The sequence below is a fragment of the Aegilops tauschii genome, chromosome 7, assembly GCF_002575655.3.
Source record: "Aegilops tauschii subsp. strangulata cultivar AL8/78 chromosome 7, Aet v6.0, whole genome shotgun sequence".
NCBI lineage: Eukaryota > Viridiplantae > Streptophyta > Magnoliopsida > Poales > Poaceae > Aegilops > Aegilops tauschii.
The window spans coordinates 536,864,560-536,879,145 of NC_053041.3; the positions used below are offsets into that span (position 1 = coordinate 536,864,560).

At 51.9% G+C, this 14,586-nt stretch overlaps 4 protein-coding genes across 4 annotated transcripts; 3 read left to right on the forward strand and 1 right to left on the reverse strand.

The window, feature by feature from the left end:
- The first annotated feature begins 3,022 nt into the window (after positions 1-3,022).
- LOC109774737 (uncharacterized) lies at positions 3,023-3,514 on the forward strand. Its single transcript, XM_020333501.1, has one exon. It carries the CDS (start codon positions 3,023-3,025, stop codon positions 3,512-3,514), a length of 492 nt encoding a protein of 163 aa, XP_020189090.1.
- Positions 3,515-5,458: 1,944 nt separating this feature from the next.
- LOC141027352 (uncharacterized) lies at positions 5,459-10,870 on the forward strand. Its single transcript, XM_073504352.1, has 6 exons — positions 5,459-5,735; positions 6,522-6,676; positions 8,009-8,607; positions 8,822-9,028; positions 9,663-9,681; positions 9,794-10,870. Exons 1-6 carry the CDS (start codon positions 5,459-5,461, stop codon positions 10,868-10,870), a joined length of 2,334 nt encoding a protein of 777 aa, XP_073360453.1.
- A 1,331-nt stretch (positions 10,871-12,201) lies between these two features.
- LOC109774745 (lipid transfer protein EARLI 1) lies at positions 12,202-12,780 on the forward strand. The gene has a single exon (XM_020333507.3). The coding sequence runs from the start codon at positions 12,262-12,264 to the stop codon at positions 12,643-12,645; it is 384 nt and encodes a 127-aa protein (XP_020189096.1). The 5' UTR covers positions 12,202-12,261; the 3' UTR covers positions 12,646-12,780.
- Positions 12,781-12,870: 90 nt separating this feature from the next.
- On the reverse strand, positions 12,871-13,950 carry LOC109774746 (L-lactate dehydrogenase B-like). The gene has a single exon (XM_020333509.2). It carries the CDS (start codon positions 13,948-13,950, stop codon positions 12,871-12,873), a length of 1,080 nt encoding a protein of 359 aa, XP_020189098.2.
- Positions 13,951-14,586: the final 636 nt, after the last annotated feature.

Below are 14,586 nucleotides of genomic sequence, written 5' to 3' on the forward strand. Positions count from 1 at the left end.
CTCACCTGCCTCAACGCCCGCGCTCTCAAAGTCATTGCAGGGGCCCAAGACGGTGAGGCCCCAGGACCATCCGCTGCACCATGCCAGTAGTCTCCACTAGTGTCGTCGACGACGGCCAGCCGTGTGCCTGGTGAAGTTAACTTCAGTTATGTATCTGCAACCTTGTAACAGTAGCTGCAGTAGGAGGCTTAGTGTTTGCCGGCGGGGTTTTGGGCCTATGGGTGGCCGCCGGCAACCCCAGGATAGATGGATGGTGTACTCGTTTTTCCCTTCAATGGTCCCCAGTCGCCGATGGTTTTACTTGCGCTTTACACCTATAGTTTATCTCATGAGCACCCTTTCGTCTGCCAATGGATAGCACGCCCTGCCCTATAATGAGTTGGAACGTTAGAGGCTTAAACACGCCGGCTCGACGCTCTGTAGTTTGTGAGGCTGTGAGCACGCATAGTCTAGCTATTCTATGTCTCCAGGAGACAAAGATCGAGAACTGGTCGCCAACGATAGCAAAGGAAATCGGAGGGAGTAGACTAGATGATTGCGTCGTGCTACCTGCCATGGGAACACGAGGAGGAGTCGCCATTTTCTGGAACTCCGACACTGTCTTCGTTCAAACCCACGCGATAGGCCAGTTCTCCATCACGGCTAAAGTTAGTATAATTGGAGCCCAGGAATACTTCTGGCTGACAACGGTCTACGGGCCAGCAGATGAGATACGCAAGGATGATTTCCTTGCCGAAATCGCTAGGGTGGCTCCTCAGCCAAGAGAGGCCTGGCTGATCAATGGCGATTTCAACATTATATATGAGGCTAGGGACAAAAACAGTAGCAACATCAATCGTAGGATCATCGGCAAGTTTAGAGCGGCCATCGATGCAGGGGGTCTACATGAAATCAAATGCAAGAATCGCCGCTTCACTTGGAGCAACGAGCGGAGAAACCCGAGGTCAGCATTGATAAGTTCTTCTGCACGATTGCATGGGAAAGCCTCTTCCCAACACACCTGCTGCACGCCGCATCCACCTCCTGCTCCGACCACTGCCCATTGCTGCTTGCTGCTGCGGCAGCCCCTCGACGATGGGCAAGGTTCAGATTCGAGTCCTTCTGGCCTCGGCACCCACACTTCCATGAAACAGTAGATAGGGCATGGAATCGACCCACGACAGAGCGTTGTGCTTTTGCTAGACTTAACACTAAGATGACTCGAGTGGCTAAGGATCTGAAGATTTGGAGCAAGTCGCTGTTCAGTGACGCGCGCCTCCAGTTGCACCTTGCTTCGGAAATCATCCTGAGATTAGGCATAGCACAGGAATCTAGGCCCCTCTCTGATGATGAATTCCATCTGTGAAAAGCCCTTAAGCTACGAATTTTAGGCCTGGCTGCAGTAGAGAGGGCCCGAAAAAGGCAGGCGTCCCGAATAACTTGGCTCCGGGCTGGCGATGCACCGACTGCCTTGTTTCAGGCGAAGATTAGCTCCAGAGCCCGCAAAAACTTCATCCATGCGTTGCACGGGCCAGCGGGGACAGTCACTACACAGGAGGACAAGGAGAAGCTGATCCATGATCATTTCTACTCCTTGCCGGGCTCGACGGCGCCACGGAGTGCCACCATCAACTGGACCGCACTCCAATTACCACAAATCCACGGTGCTGGCCTCGACAACCCTTTCACAGAAGAAGAAGTGTGGCTTGCGATCAAGTCCTCCCTGGCCGAGCGATCGCCGGGGCCAGATGGTTTCTCCGGCACCTTCTTCAGATCCTGTTGGGCGCTGATCAAAAGCGACATCATGGCGGCCTTCTCTCAATTTTACAATCTTGCTGGCAGAAACTTCGCCATGCTCAACACAGCCCTAGTAGCTCTCCTACCTAAAAAAGATGGGGCATCCACCATTAGTGATTATAGGCCTATTAGTCAGATCCACTCCATCGCCAAGCTTATTTCCAAAGTCCTGTCGATGAGGCTGGCCATGGTCATACACACCCTCGTCTCCCCAACTCAGTCGGCTTTCCTTCGCACCAAATGCATCCACGATAGTTTCCTGTACGTCTAGAATTGCGTCAAAGCTCTCCACAAAAAAAAGACCCCTGCACTACTACTTAAGCTAGACATTGACAAAGCTTTCGATAATGTGTCCTGGGAGTATATCCTTGAGCTGATGCAAAAGTTGGGGTTTAGTGCCCGGTGGAGAGACTAGATCGCTCTACTCCTCGCTACCTCATCCTCATCCTTCCTCCTCAACGGCTCGCTGGGCCGAAAGATCATCCACCGTCGAGGACTCCGGCAAGGAGACCCCCTATCGCCCTTCCTGTTCATTTTAGCGATTGACCCGCTCCATCATCTCTTAGAAGAAGCCACGCATCGACAGGTTCTTGCCCCCCTTCCCGGCAAAGAGCTCAAGATTAGAGTCAGTTTATACGCTGACGACGCTGTCATTTTTGCAAATCCAATACAGCAGGAGATTGATGCACTACTAGATATTCTTCGAAGTTTCGGCGAATCCACGGGCCTTCATATAAACCCCGCAAAGTCATCAACCCTACCCATTAGATGTGACAACGTCGACCTCGAGGTCGTGTTGCAGAATTTTGGAGGTGCAATAGGCACCTTCCCAGCCACCTACCTAGGCCTCCATATCACCACTTCTAGATTAAGGCTAGTGCACCTACAATTCATCATAGATAGGCTTAAGGCAAGACTAGCGGAATGGAAAGGCAGACTGCTACCTATAGCTAGCCGGAGGATTCTTGTTAGATGTGTGCTCAGTGCCATGCCAACTTTTGCACTCACAGTTCTGCGGATCCCCAAGAAGCTACTGAAAGATATTTATAAGTGTAGGAGGAGATTCTTGTGTACGCAGGAGGAGGAGATCACCAGAGCTAGTTGCAAGGTGAACTGGCCGACAGTGTGCACGCCGACCATGCATGGAGGCTTGGGAATCCCTGATCTAGAGCATTTCAGTCGCGCCTTGAGACTGAGATGGCTCTGGATTGCTTGGACAGACCCTAGCCGCCCTTGGCGTGGCACCATGCCGCCATGCAACAGTGAGGACATGGCCCTGTTTGCGGCTGCAACAACAGTGACAATTGGCGATGGTTCGACGGCTCTGTTCTGGCACTCCCGGTGGCTTGGAGCCTGCACCCTTGCTGCGGCATACCCGGGCCTCTACAACCACTCCAAGAGGAAGAAGCGGACCGTGCGTGAGGCGATCAGGGATGATACCTGGATAAAGGACCTTAGGCACGGGGACACACTGACTTTGTTGCCGGATTTCATTCGACTAAATCGCCAGATCACCACAGCTGCAACGGTGTTCAGCGATGGAACCCAGGATACCATTCGATGGAACCAGGAAGCAAAGGGACAATACACAGCAAGATCGGCCTACGCGATGCAATTTCAGGGCAGGCTACGATCAACCATGGATGATCTAGTCTGGAAGACATGGGCATCGGGAAACATCAAATTTTTCGCCTGGCTGCTGATGATGGATCGTCTGTGGACAAACGACCGCCTCTAGCGACGGGGTTGGCCAAACAACTATTTCTGCCAACTGTGTGTTCGCGGCCTTGAGTCGGCACACCACCTCATATGGGACTGCCCCGCCGCCCTTGCCGTCTGGCGATCGGTGGGGTGCAGGGGAGGATGCTCAAACCTCCTCCCGACCGACTCATGGATGACCTCCAGTCCGATTCAGATCGTGCAGAAGATGGTTCAGGCAACGCCGATGGCTTCCAGGAAAGGGGCAAAAACCATCATCCTCCTAACTTGCTGGGAAATCTGGAAGGAGCAAAATGACTGCATTTTCAAGGGCAAGCAACCAGAGCCAGGTGACATCTTCAGGGCCATCGACAACTCCGTCCAACTCTGGCGCCAGGCCGGAGCCATTGGCCTGCAGAGCCCCTTCTGGGATCCACCGTGAGAAAAAAGTTTTGCCTCTCTTTTCACGGCCGGAAAATCCGGTCCGTTGCTGTATGATGTACACCTTTTCCTGTATTTGGTCCTAGGACCTGAACCCCCTCATGTTTTTCTCCCACTGCTTCCTGCTAATGCAATGAAAAGCCAGCAATTGCTGGATCTTTCAAAAAGAATAAACACTTCGTCGTTTCCCAAAAAATTACATTCGTGTTGAAGACATGAAGCTATGGATTTGGTGATGAATATCAGTAGACACCGACAAAAAATAAATTGAAAACAAAAAAGGAAACAAATAAAAAATAGAAAAACAAATAAAAATCCAAATAAGAACTGTCAAAAATAAATCGATAGAGAGAGCGGGAGTGAGAGGAGACAGTGGGGAAAAGATGGTGAAAAAAAGGACCACGCTCTCACATACCCATGCGGCCAGGCCCAGATACCAAGTCAACAGAAACCGAGACACGTGAAAATATGTCCTCTCTCCTAGGCTCCCGCGACGCTAAGGCGACGAGCGCTTCCTAGGGATTAAACGAACTCTGGATCCCCGATTTGAATCGCGGATTCATCCTTCTCCCTCCCAATTCCGGCTGTCCCTTCGCCGATCCACGGTGCTCGCGTTTCCTCGATCCTGTCTCTGTTCGGGGTGACTACGGGGCTTTCTCTGTATCGCTACCCACCCTTGGCAGGGGCGGGATTTGGGTTCTGCCGACGCCCATGGCGGGGACTAGTGAGGCGGGAGGTTTCGGTGCCCTTGGGGGCAAGCAGATTGCGCCGGCCGGTGGTGATTGCCCTCTGGGTCGGGCGCTCCCAGAAGACGGAGGGGCGGTGGCGGTTTCTGGCCCGTCCCCCACTGCTGGTGTTTCGTCCTCGGCAGATCGCTCGGCGGATCATGTTGAGGAGATGATGGAAAGGCTTCGGCTTACGGCGATCGAGGCGCGGCCTGTGGTGTTGGATGATGAGGATGAGGCTGATATGGTGGCTCCGGATTGTGCACTGGTAGGGAAGGTGCTTTCCCCCAACACCCTCCACATCCAGATGATTTCCTCGGCTATGAGGCCGGCTTGGGGCAATCCCAGGGGCTTGTTGCTCCACCCCTCCGGTGACAACGTTTTTGTTGCTGAATTTGGTTCCCAGGCAGACAGAGCCAGGGTGATCGACGGCTCGCCTTGGATGGTGGGCAAGCATGCTGTTTTGCTCAAAGTCTTTGATATGAACATCCAACCTCTTCATGTCAAATTTGATCGGTTGGCTATTTGGGCCCGTATTATGAATTTGCCGCCAAGGTTGATGAAGGCCAAGCTCGGTATGGAATTTGCCAAGCCCATTGGTAACATTGTTAAAGTGGATGCTGATTCTGATGGTCGCTGTTGGGGCGGATACATGAGGGTTAGAGTTGAGATAGCGGTCCAGGAGCCACTTGTTTGCTGTGACTTCGGTGAGGCTTCAATCCACTGACACCTACTCCGTGATGTATGAGAGGCTGCCTTTTCACTGCTTTTCCTTTGGGCTTATCGGTCACTGTTCGGTGTTGTGCCCTAACCCCGGCATGAGGGATGCGAATGGCGACCTACCGTATGTGGCGAAGAAGCTCTGCATTGCTGATGAGAGTCACAAAAAGTCTGGTGGTTCGCGATCATCTACTACTTCTTCCTCTGCTGGGGTGGCTGACAAGGCAGGTGGCTCCCGTTCGGCCCATCTGGTCGGGCTGCAGCAGGCGTGCCTGGGGCCTCTACTGCAGTGGACGGCGAGGTTTCCTCTCCTCTCAAGCGGGCTGGTCGGGGCCGCGGTCGTGCTCCCTCCTCCCGTGGGCAAGGGAGGGGAAGGTCGGTTTCTACAACCAGGGAGTTGTTCTCGAGTGGTCAGGATAAAAATGGCACATCGAGACAGAAGAGAAAATCGGCCAAGTCTCTCCCATCGGCGCCGATCAGTGAGCAGGAACCGGCTTATTCCAATGCTCTTGCCCTGGTCTTGACTTCTGGTGTGGAGCAGGTCACTGATACGGAGTCCGACAAGAAACAACGTACATCAGACCCTCGATCGGCGGATCCTGCGGCGGCTACGATGCAGCCCCGCCAGACGCAATGAATATCATTTGCTGGAACTGTCGAGGCATGGGGTCGGACTCGACAGTTGGCGAGCTTCGCTGGCTTGTGAAGCTCCACCGACCCTCCCTCCTCTTTCTTTCAGAGACAAAGATGAGGGATTCGAGAGTTAAGAATTTCATGTGGTCTTTGGATATTCTGGCTGTTCTGCTGTCAGCTGTGAGGGACTTAGTGGTGGCCTTGTTCTTTTCTGGTCGCATGCCGCGGCGGTGACGGTCAGGGCTGCCAACAAGAGGTGTATTGATGTCACAGTCCAGTTGGATGAGGGCCTACCCTGGCGGGCCTCTTTTTTCTATGGAGAACCAAGAAAAGCGGATAGATCTCACTTTTGGGAACTCCTTCGACGCATGCAACCATCCTGGTCGGGTCCTTGGATTTGTTGTGGGGATTTTAACAAGGTACACATTCAGGATGAACATTGTGGTCCTAGGGACCGTCTTGACTCGTAGATGGCTGCTTTCCGGAATTGTTTGATGGACTGTGGGCTGTCTGATTTGGGTTTTTCAGGTCCGAAGTTCACTTGGTGTAACAGAGAAGACCCCAACAGCAATGTCAGATGTCGTCTAGACCGTGCAGTGGCTAACAGTGCCTTCACCAGTCTGTTTGATGAGTGCAGCGTGGAGAATGTCATTGCCACTACTTCTGATCATTACCCAATTTTGGTTTGCCTGGATCGCGGTTCCCGACAGCGCCGCTCTACCCCGGTGCACAGGACCGGCCCTGGGCCATGGCGGCGAGTGCGGCGGCCTAGGGCCCAGCCCGAGCAGGGGCCCATACCCTGTGCATGTATAGTATATATAGTATATTCATAAAAATAAAAATAGTAGTACGCAAGTGAAATAGCCCATCCCATGAAGAAGCGAGCAGCCCACGCACGAACAAAGTCAGCGATCTCTCCTTTCCTTCGTTCTCTCCCGGTCCCCATAAACACGCCGCCAGCCGCAAACGAATCGTCTCCTTGACTCCTTCCCATTCTCATCTTCTTCCTCTTCCCCAACAATTGAGTGCCCCTTGCCCGAGTTCCTAAGAGGCCACGACCCCAACTCCCCAAGCTATTCAATGAATTTTCCATTAGTATCACACGTCACTGGATTTCTTTGCATCCTACAAATATCCCAAGGGGCAAGGGCCCCAGCGAACGGATCCACGGAGGCGAGCCGGCCAGCGGCGACACACTCTGTGCCCTGGCAGGAACTCGAATCCACCGAGTCGAACCGGCCAGGATCCGACTGTCCGGCGGTGAAGAGTGGAGATGTGGAGTCCAGGCGCGTCGTCCTAATTTTTTGCATCTCAATTTTTCCCTTGTCTATTTTATGCTTATCATGAATTGATGTGCTGATGTTTAACCTGCTTGATTCTAGGGTTGACCATGGCAATCTAGAGCAGTGTGGGGGCAGCGTGGGATACTGGGATTTCTTCTATTTACTCCAAGAGACCAAGAACAGGAATCAAGAAGACAAGATTTCAGGTGTTCTCTCTCCATTTTTCTGTAACCATGTTGCAAAAAAAGCATTTATCTGGTTGTGCGAAATGGAAAAAAGAAGAAACTTGTAGATGAATTCATTGGAACTCAAAATGGTGCTATTCATATTTTGAAAAAATCCACTGTCGAGAATCCAGAGGCATTAGCTGTTCATAGTGTTGAAGAACAACAATCTGATGAAAACTTAGTCGAGTAATCATCTGATATATCCGTGGACCATGGTGTATCAAGACCATATTTGCTAATGAAATTTACACTTATTTTATAATGACTTTTCACTGTACATGATAGGCTTGGAAGTTTTTTTGTCTATTATATAGTTTAAGGGTCCATTCTCTCAGTTTGCACAAGGGCCTCTGGAATGCCAGGGCCAGCCCTGCCGGTGCAACAGGGTTTTAGATTTGAAGCGATGTAGCTGAGAGCATCTGATTATAAAGAGACCCTCGAACAAGCATGGTCCGCTGGTAGAGCTGGCCTTTCATCTTTGAGTTCGACTTGGGAAAATTTGAAGGGTGTGGCGGGCTCTCTGCGTTCTTGGAGTAAGGAAGCGTTTGGTTCTATTCACAAGAAGATTGGTAAGATGGAGCGCCAACTGGCCTCTATTAGGGCTTCCCCGCCTTCCCCCGCATCTCTTTCTGAAGAAAAGCACATTGAGAGTCAGCTTTGTGAATTGTTTGAGCGTGAGGAAATCATGGAATGTCAACGTTCACGGGTGGATTGGCTAAAAGCAGGTGACCATAACACTGAGTTCTTCCAAGCTAGGGCGTCGGCTAGACGGAGAAGAAACAGAATCCACTCGCTTCTCCGGGAGGATGGTTCAACTTGTAATTCTCAAGGGCAGATCAAGGGCTTAGTGCAGTCCTACTATGAAAAGCTTTTCACGTCGGAACCTCGCCCGACTGCTGATGAGGTCTTAGAAGCTATTCCTCACAAGGTGACTGCTGAGATGAATGCTGATCTTTGTAAGCCTTATTCGGATGAGGAGATCAAGGCGGCGTTGTTTCAGATGGGACTAACTAAGGCCCCCGGTCCTGACGGGTTCCCTGCTCTGTTTTACCAGCACCATTGGAATTTCTTGGGGGAGGACATATGTCAGGCTAGCTATTCGAGGTTTCTTGCAGGGGAGACCGATTCCAGAGGGTTTTTGCGATTCAGTTATAGTTCTTATACCAAAGACGGTTAGGCCAAAACATTTGAAGAATTCCCGTCCTATCAGCCTATGCAATGTGCTCTATAAAATTGTGTCCAAAGTCTTAGCAAACCGGTTGAAGTCCATTCTGCCTGTGGTGGTGTTTGAGACTCAGAGTGCTTTTGTTCCTGGCAGGTTGATTACGGATACTACCCTGATTGCGTATGAGTGCCTACACACTATCAGGAAACAACGAGTGAAGAAACCCTTCTTTGCACTCAAGATCGACATGATGAAGGCCTATGATCGTGTGGAATGGAGCTACCTCCATCAATGCCTGACCAAGCTGGGTTTTGCTCCTTCCTGGATCGAGATAGTAATGAGATGTGTGACAAACATTCGGTATGCTGTCAGAGTCAATGGAGAGCTTACACAACCGGTGATTCCATCTCGTGGTATTCGGCAAGGGGACCCAATCAACCCGTATCTCTTTCTCTTATGCATCGAAGGTCTATCTGGTCTGCTATTCCAAAAGGAGGCTTGTGGCAAGCTATATGGGATTCGAAACGGCCATCATGGCCCGTCTATCTCACACCTCCTGTTCACAGATGATAGCATTTTCTTTGCTAAGAGTGATCCTCACAGTGTGGCTTCTTTGGAGGCAACTCTCAGTTCATATTGTGCGGGTTCGGGGCAAGCAATCAATAAAGACAAGTCTACGGTGTTCTTTGGTAACCATTGTCCTGCGGATGTCAAGAATCGTGTGAAAAATCAGTTGGGAATATCGAATGAGTCGTTTCATGGCTCTTACCTGGGTATGCCCACGGAGGTGGGTAGATCTCCCACAAGTACTTTCAACTTTCTCCCGGATAGAGCATGGCAGAATATTCATGTCTGGTCGGGCCGGCCTATGTCCAGGGCAGGGACTGAAACCTTACTTAAATCCAAGACTCAAGCTATTCCCACCTTCATCTCCAGTTGCTTTCGCTTGCCGGTAGCTATCTGTGCGAGGTTCCGGCAAATTGTGTCTGATCAGTGGTGGGGACGAGAGGATGGTAAGAAGAAGATGCATTGGCGCTCATGGGAGTGGCTGACTACACCGAAATCCCTCGGAGGCATGGGTTACGGGATATGGCACTTTTTAACCATGCGATGCTCGGCAAACAGGGATGGAGCCTTCGGACTGACCCCAGATCGCTATGTGCGCAGGTCTTAAAAGGGAGGTATTTTCCTTTTACTGATTTTTGGAGTGCTACTGCTCCTGGCTCGGCCTCGGCCACTTGGCGGGCCATCCTGCATGGTAGGGATCTGCTCAAGAAGGGTGTGCAATGGGGGATTGGGGATGGGAGAAATACATATATCCTCAAAGATCACTGGATCCCTTCTACTCCGGATTTGCTGCAGCCCCTTTATCCGATTCCAGTTTCTGCAACTGTACACTGTTTGATTGATGAGGATAATGGTTGCTGGAATGAGGAAACTGTGAGGGCTTTCTTCTCCGACGAAGTGGCGAATGATATTCTTCAAATACCTATCAACCTGGAGGGGGGGTCGGATTTTGCGCGGTGGCCTTTAACAAGGTTTGGTGAGTATACTGTCCGATCTGTCTACAACATGGCTCGGACGTCTCGTTTCTTGTGTGACCGAAGTGCAAGCGGCAGGGGCCTTTCTTCGAACTGGTCTATGGAAGAGCGAATGTGGAAGAAGCTGTGGAAGGTTCAGGCTCCAAACAAGATGAAAATTATGCTGTGGAGGCTTGCTCATGACTGCATGCCTTCCGGCGAGCAATTGCAGCGGCGTCAGGTCCCCACGAGAACAGACTGCTTCTTCTGTGGTCGTCCGGAAGGTATTGAGCATGCGCTTCTGTTGTATGTTCATGCCCAAGCAGTCTGGGATGAGATCAAAGTTGCGTTCGGGATCAAGTTATGTTGCTCGTCTTTCACCTCTCCCAAGCAGTGGCTTTTCAACCTGCTGGAGCGTGGCTCCGATCGAGACATTTCCGTCATAACGGTCACCTTGTGGCATATTTGGGAAGCCAGGAACGCTGCCCGGAATGAGCCTGAAGCTCCTCCTCCGAAACGTACAGCGGCGAGGGCGCGTGGTTACATTGACATGATTTTTCAGAATCTTTTCAAGTCTGCTGTTGCTGACCCCCAGGTGACACCGGCGTCTAGCTCCAGCTGGACTCCTCCTCCACATGGTACGCTGCTTGTTTTTGCAGATGCCGCGGTCGACATCGAGTAGAATGCTTCGGCTGTGGGCGTTGTGGTGCAGGATGACACCAGCCAGTGTACGGGGGGCGGCGGCCTCAGAGCCTCTGCCGGGAGTCTCGTCCCCGGAGTTGGCTGAAGCACTGGCTCTTCGCCGTGCTGCTGTTTTGGCTCGTCAGGAGAACTACGTGCATGTGATCTTCCAGTCTGACTGCCTCTTGGTGATTCAAAGGCTGCACTCTTCAACCCGGGACCGATCCGTGGTGGGCTCAGATCATTTCTGACATCAGGACGGCCTGTGGAGCTCTGTCCTCTGCATCTTTCAAGCATGTTCGTCGGCACCGTAATGTCTTAGCTCATGTTTTAGCTAGGTCTAGTTTGAACTCTGTGAGTCTTTGTTTTTATCACTCTGCTCCGGATTGTATCCGAGACTCTCTGTAATGTGTTTGCATGATTAATAAAGGCCGACGTTCTCTCAAAAAAAGTCAACAGAAACCACAACACAGGCCCGTGACGAGACAAGCGGGAGAAACATTGCACGAAAATTGTAGCATCTTTAATTGTCTTGTGTGAGACTTAAATGAGACATAGCTAAATCTCATCTACTCCGTTAATGAATAAAGGATTAACCCTGTTTTTAAAAATGTAAGTATAGCGTTGGTGTATTTAAATATTGTTATAACTAAGTACTTCCTACATTTCTTTTTAGTCTGCATATAAAATTTGGTCAAAATCAAATTTGGCAAAGTTTGACTAACTTTATAGAAAAATATATCACATTCATAATATGAAATCAAAAGTGTTAGATGCATCAGGAAATTAATTTTCACACCATATAGCTTTAGTATTGTGGATGTTGATATTTTTTCTTATAAAGTTAGTCAAACTCTACAAAGTTTGACTTAGACCAAATTTTATATGCAGACTAAAAAGAAACAGAGGAATTAATGAAATTTTAATCGATAATTTTGTAGATCTGCTTGCGCTGCGCTTGTCATCTGATTTCGACATCGGCCGGCCGGCTGATGGTTCACGGGTGTTTGTATGTTTGCTCTAGGAAGTTGTTTTTCTGCAACTAGTCAGCTGGAGCTCCTCGGATGGCCGGCCGATTACAAGAATTTGTACACGCAATTTCACAAATCGACACTTTTTCCATCAACATATCCTTTGTCTTTCTGGTTGGATCGTACAACATGTCACTTCAGTGTGCAAATCATTGGTCGATTGCCCTGAGCTAGCTAGCTTCCAGAAAAAGGCCAATCGGTCAGTATCAGATCGATGACCATACTGCCCCGGCCACACAGTTTTGATCACCTATAAATACCCTCCAGATCAGTGCCATATACTCACTCACTGTCACAAAGCTAAAGCAAACTTGAGCTAGCACAGCTACATCACCGGCCCACTCACGAACTAGAGCAAGCAATGGCGGCATCCAGGACGAGCAGCATGGCCGTAGCAATGGTGGCGGTCGTGGCCGTGCTCCTGTGCGCGGGCGTGCGGCCGGCGGAGGCGTGCAACGGCCACCCGTGCCCGTCGCCGGCGGGCAATTGCCCCGTGAACGCGGTGAAGCTGGCGGTGTGCGCGGACGTGCTGGACGGGCTGATCCACGTGGTGGTGGGGCAGTCGCCGCCCAAGCAGCCGTGCTGCTCCCTCATCTCCGGCCTGGTGGACCTGGACGCCGCCGCCTGCGTCTGCCTCGCCATCAACGCCAACGTCCTCGGCATCAACCTCGACGTCGACGTTGACCTCACGCTGCTGCTCAACTACTGCGGATGCAAGGTGCCCAAGGGCTTCCGCTGCGCCTGATCCATCCATCCATCCATCGAGGCATCAGCCATCGTGCATGCATGCGTCTGCATGTGCGTGTACGTGTCAGGACGTGTGTTTTGGTTATCAACATCTGTAATTCCCAGCTTGTGCACGTTGTAAAAGCAACATTTTTCTCGAATAAAAATCACTGTATCTTGTACGTATATTTTATGGTCACGGTCAGTTTATTCGCAGTCTCTGGAAGCATGCATGCACGTTTAATTATAGGCCGAGCGCCTGACAGTAGCCCCAGAGCGTCTCCGCGGACCTGCGGAGGGTGCTCTCTTCGTGGCCGGTGAGCTCCAGCTCCGCGGCGACCCCGAGCACGCCGCGGCGCCCGAGCCTGGCCGGGAGGCTAAGGAAGACCTCGTGGGCATCGCCGGGGACGAACCCCTTGGCGAGCACCGACACCGGATAGACGCGCCGCTGGTCGCGGAGGAGCGACCGGGCGAGGCTGGCCACCGAGTAGCCGATGGCCCACGACGTGTACCCCTTGAGCCCGATCACCTCGCGCGCGCCGCCCACCACTGCCCGCCGGATCCCCTCCAGGGCCTCCGCGTCGAACGACGAGTGGGTCTTCTGGAGGTAGCTCAGCACCGGCATGCCGCCGACGCGGACGCTCGACCACAGCGCCAGCGCGCCGTCTCCGTGCTCGCCGACCATGTACGCCTGCACGTCCTGCGCGCCCACGCCGAGGTGCTCGGCCAGGAGGCACCGGAGCCTGGCGGAGTCGAGGTCCGTGCCGGAGCCGATCACGCGGCTGGACGGGAACCCCGACAGCTTCCACGCCGCGTACGCCAGCACGTCCACCGGGTTCGACACCACCACCAGCAGCGACTCCGGCGACCCCTCCGCCACGGCCGGCACGACCTCCCTCAGCAGCGCCACGTTCCTCCTCAGCTGGTCCATCCGTGACGCCGCCGTCGTCTCCCTGGGCACCGTGATGATGACCAGGTCGGAGCCCCTGGTGAGCGCGAGGACGTCGGTGCCGGCGACGATGCGGAAGCGCGGGAGAAACGCCGCGGCGTGCTGCAGGTCCAGCATCTCGCCGCGGACCCTGTCGGCCTCGGCGTCCACGAGCGCGATCTCGTCGGCGAGGCCCTGCGTGAGGATGGTCTGCGCGATGGCCATGCCCACGTTGCCCGCGCCGATGACAGAGACCTTGGTGAGCCGCTCACACGGCTGCAGCGGGGTCATTTCCCCGTCGTGGCCGGACGACGGAACCTGCCGGAAGAAGCCCGCGCCCTTGTCGACGTCGAAGCCTAGCTCGGACAGCGAGGACGCCTCCTTCATCAGGCTCATGATATTGTGCTTGCTCGAGCAGTTGGGTTTGGAACTTTGGGTGCAATGCATGGTACGTACGTAGCTGAGAGCTCTCCTACTTATACTTGTACCACAGTAAGTAGTGGGCAAAAAGGAGGGGTTGCTGCGAGGCCTATCTCTCTAGATCATAAGTGTATCTGTTTTTCTCCGTCTTCTTTTTGTCTGTCGGGAAAGCGAGCCTAGGAAAGAAACCGAAGTCTATGTTGACGGAAATAAATAATTTAAGCTGATGTCCACTTTGTTTGTGATTTATTTTGTCCTAGTATTTTTTGTTTCTTGTTGCTGCATTATGTATTTGTGGGAGCTTAGGGTGCGTTTGGATCCAAAGTATTTTTGCAGTTTTCTGAAAATACTGTGGTTTTTGAAATAACTTTGGTATGTATTAAATACTTTGAGGTGTTTGGATAAAACAAATACTGTAGTTTCCCATACCAAGGTATCTATCATACTGTGGCTTTTTTGCTGTATTTAAGAAAGAGGTCAGGACCTCTTTTTTATAAACTGAACTGAGAGAACGCGTCGCCTGGTCTACGTCCAAAGTTGATAAAATGAGATACGAAGTGCGTCTGATTATTAGGTGCTTCAGGTTTGGTAGTTAGTTTCTCTACAGAGACG

Bases quoted from the DNA above. Each gene is read 5' to 3' on its own strand.
- LOC109774737 (XM_020333501.1), top strand. From the start codon at position 3,023: ATGCCGCCATGCAACAGTGAGGACATGGCCCTGTTTGCGGCTGCAACA.
- LOC141027352 (XM_073504352.1), top strand. From the start codon at position 5,459: ATGAGGGATGCGAATGGCGACCTACCGTATGTGGCGAAGAAGCTCTGC. The intron at 5,736-6,521 runs GTCGGTTTCTAC...TGGGTTTTTCAG, and splicing joins CGTGGGCAAGGGAGGGGAAG to GTCCGAAGTTCACTTGGTGT. The intron at 8,608-8,821 runs GTTTCTTGCAGG...TGTTCCTGGCAG, and splicing joins TGTCAGGCTAGCTATTCGAG to GTTGATTACGGATACTACCC.
- LOC109774745 (XM_020333507.3), top strand. From the start codon at position 12,262: ATGGCGGCATCCAGGACGAGCAGCATGGCCGTAGCAATGGTGGCGGTC.
- LOC109774746 (XM_020333509.2), bottom strand. From the start codon at position 13,950: ATGAGCCTGATGAAGGAGGCGTCCTCGCTGTCCGAGCTAGGCTTCGAC.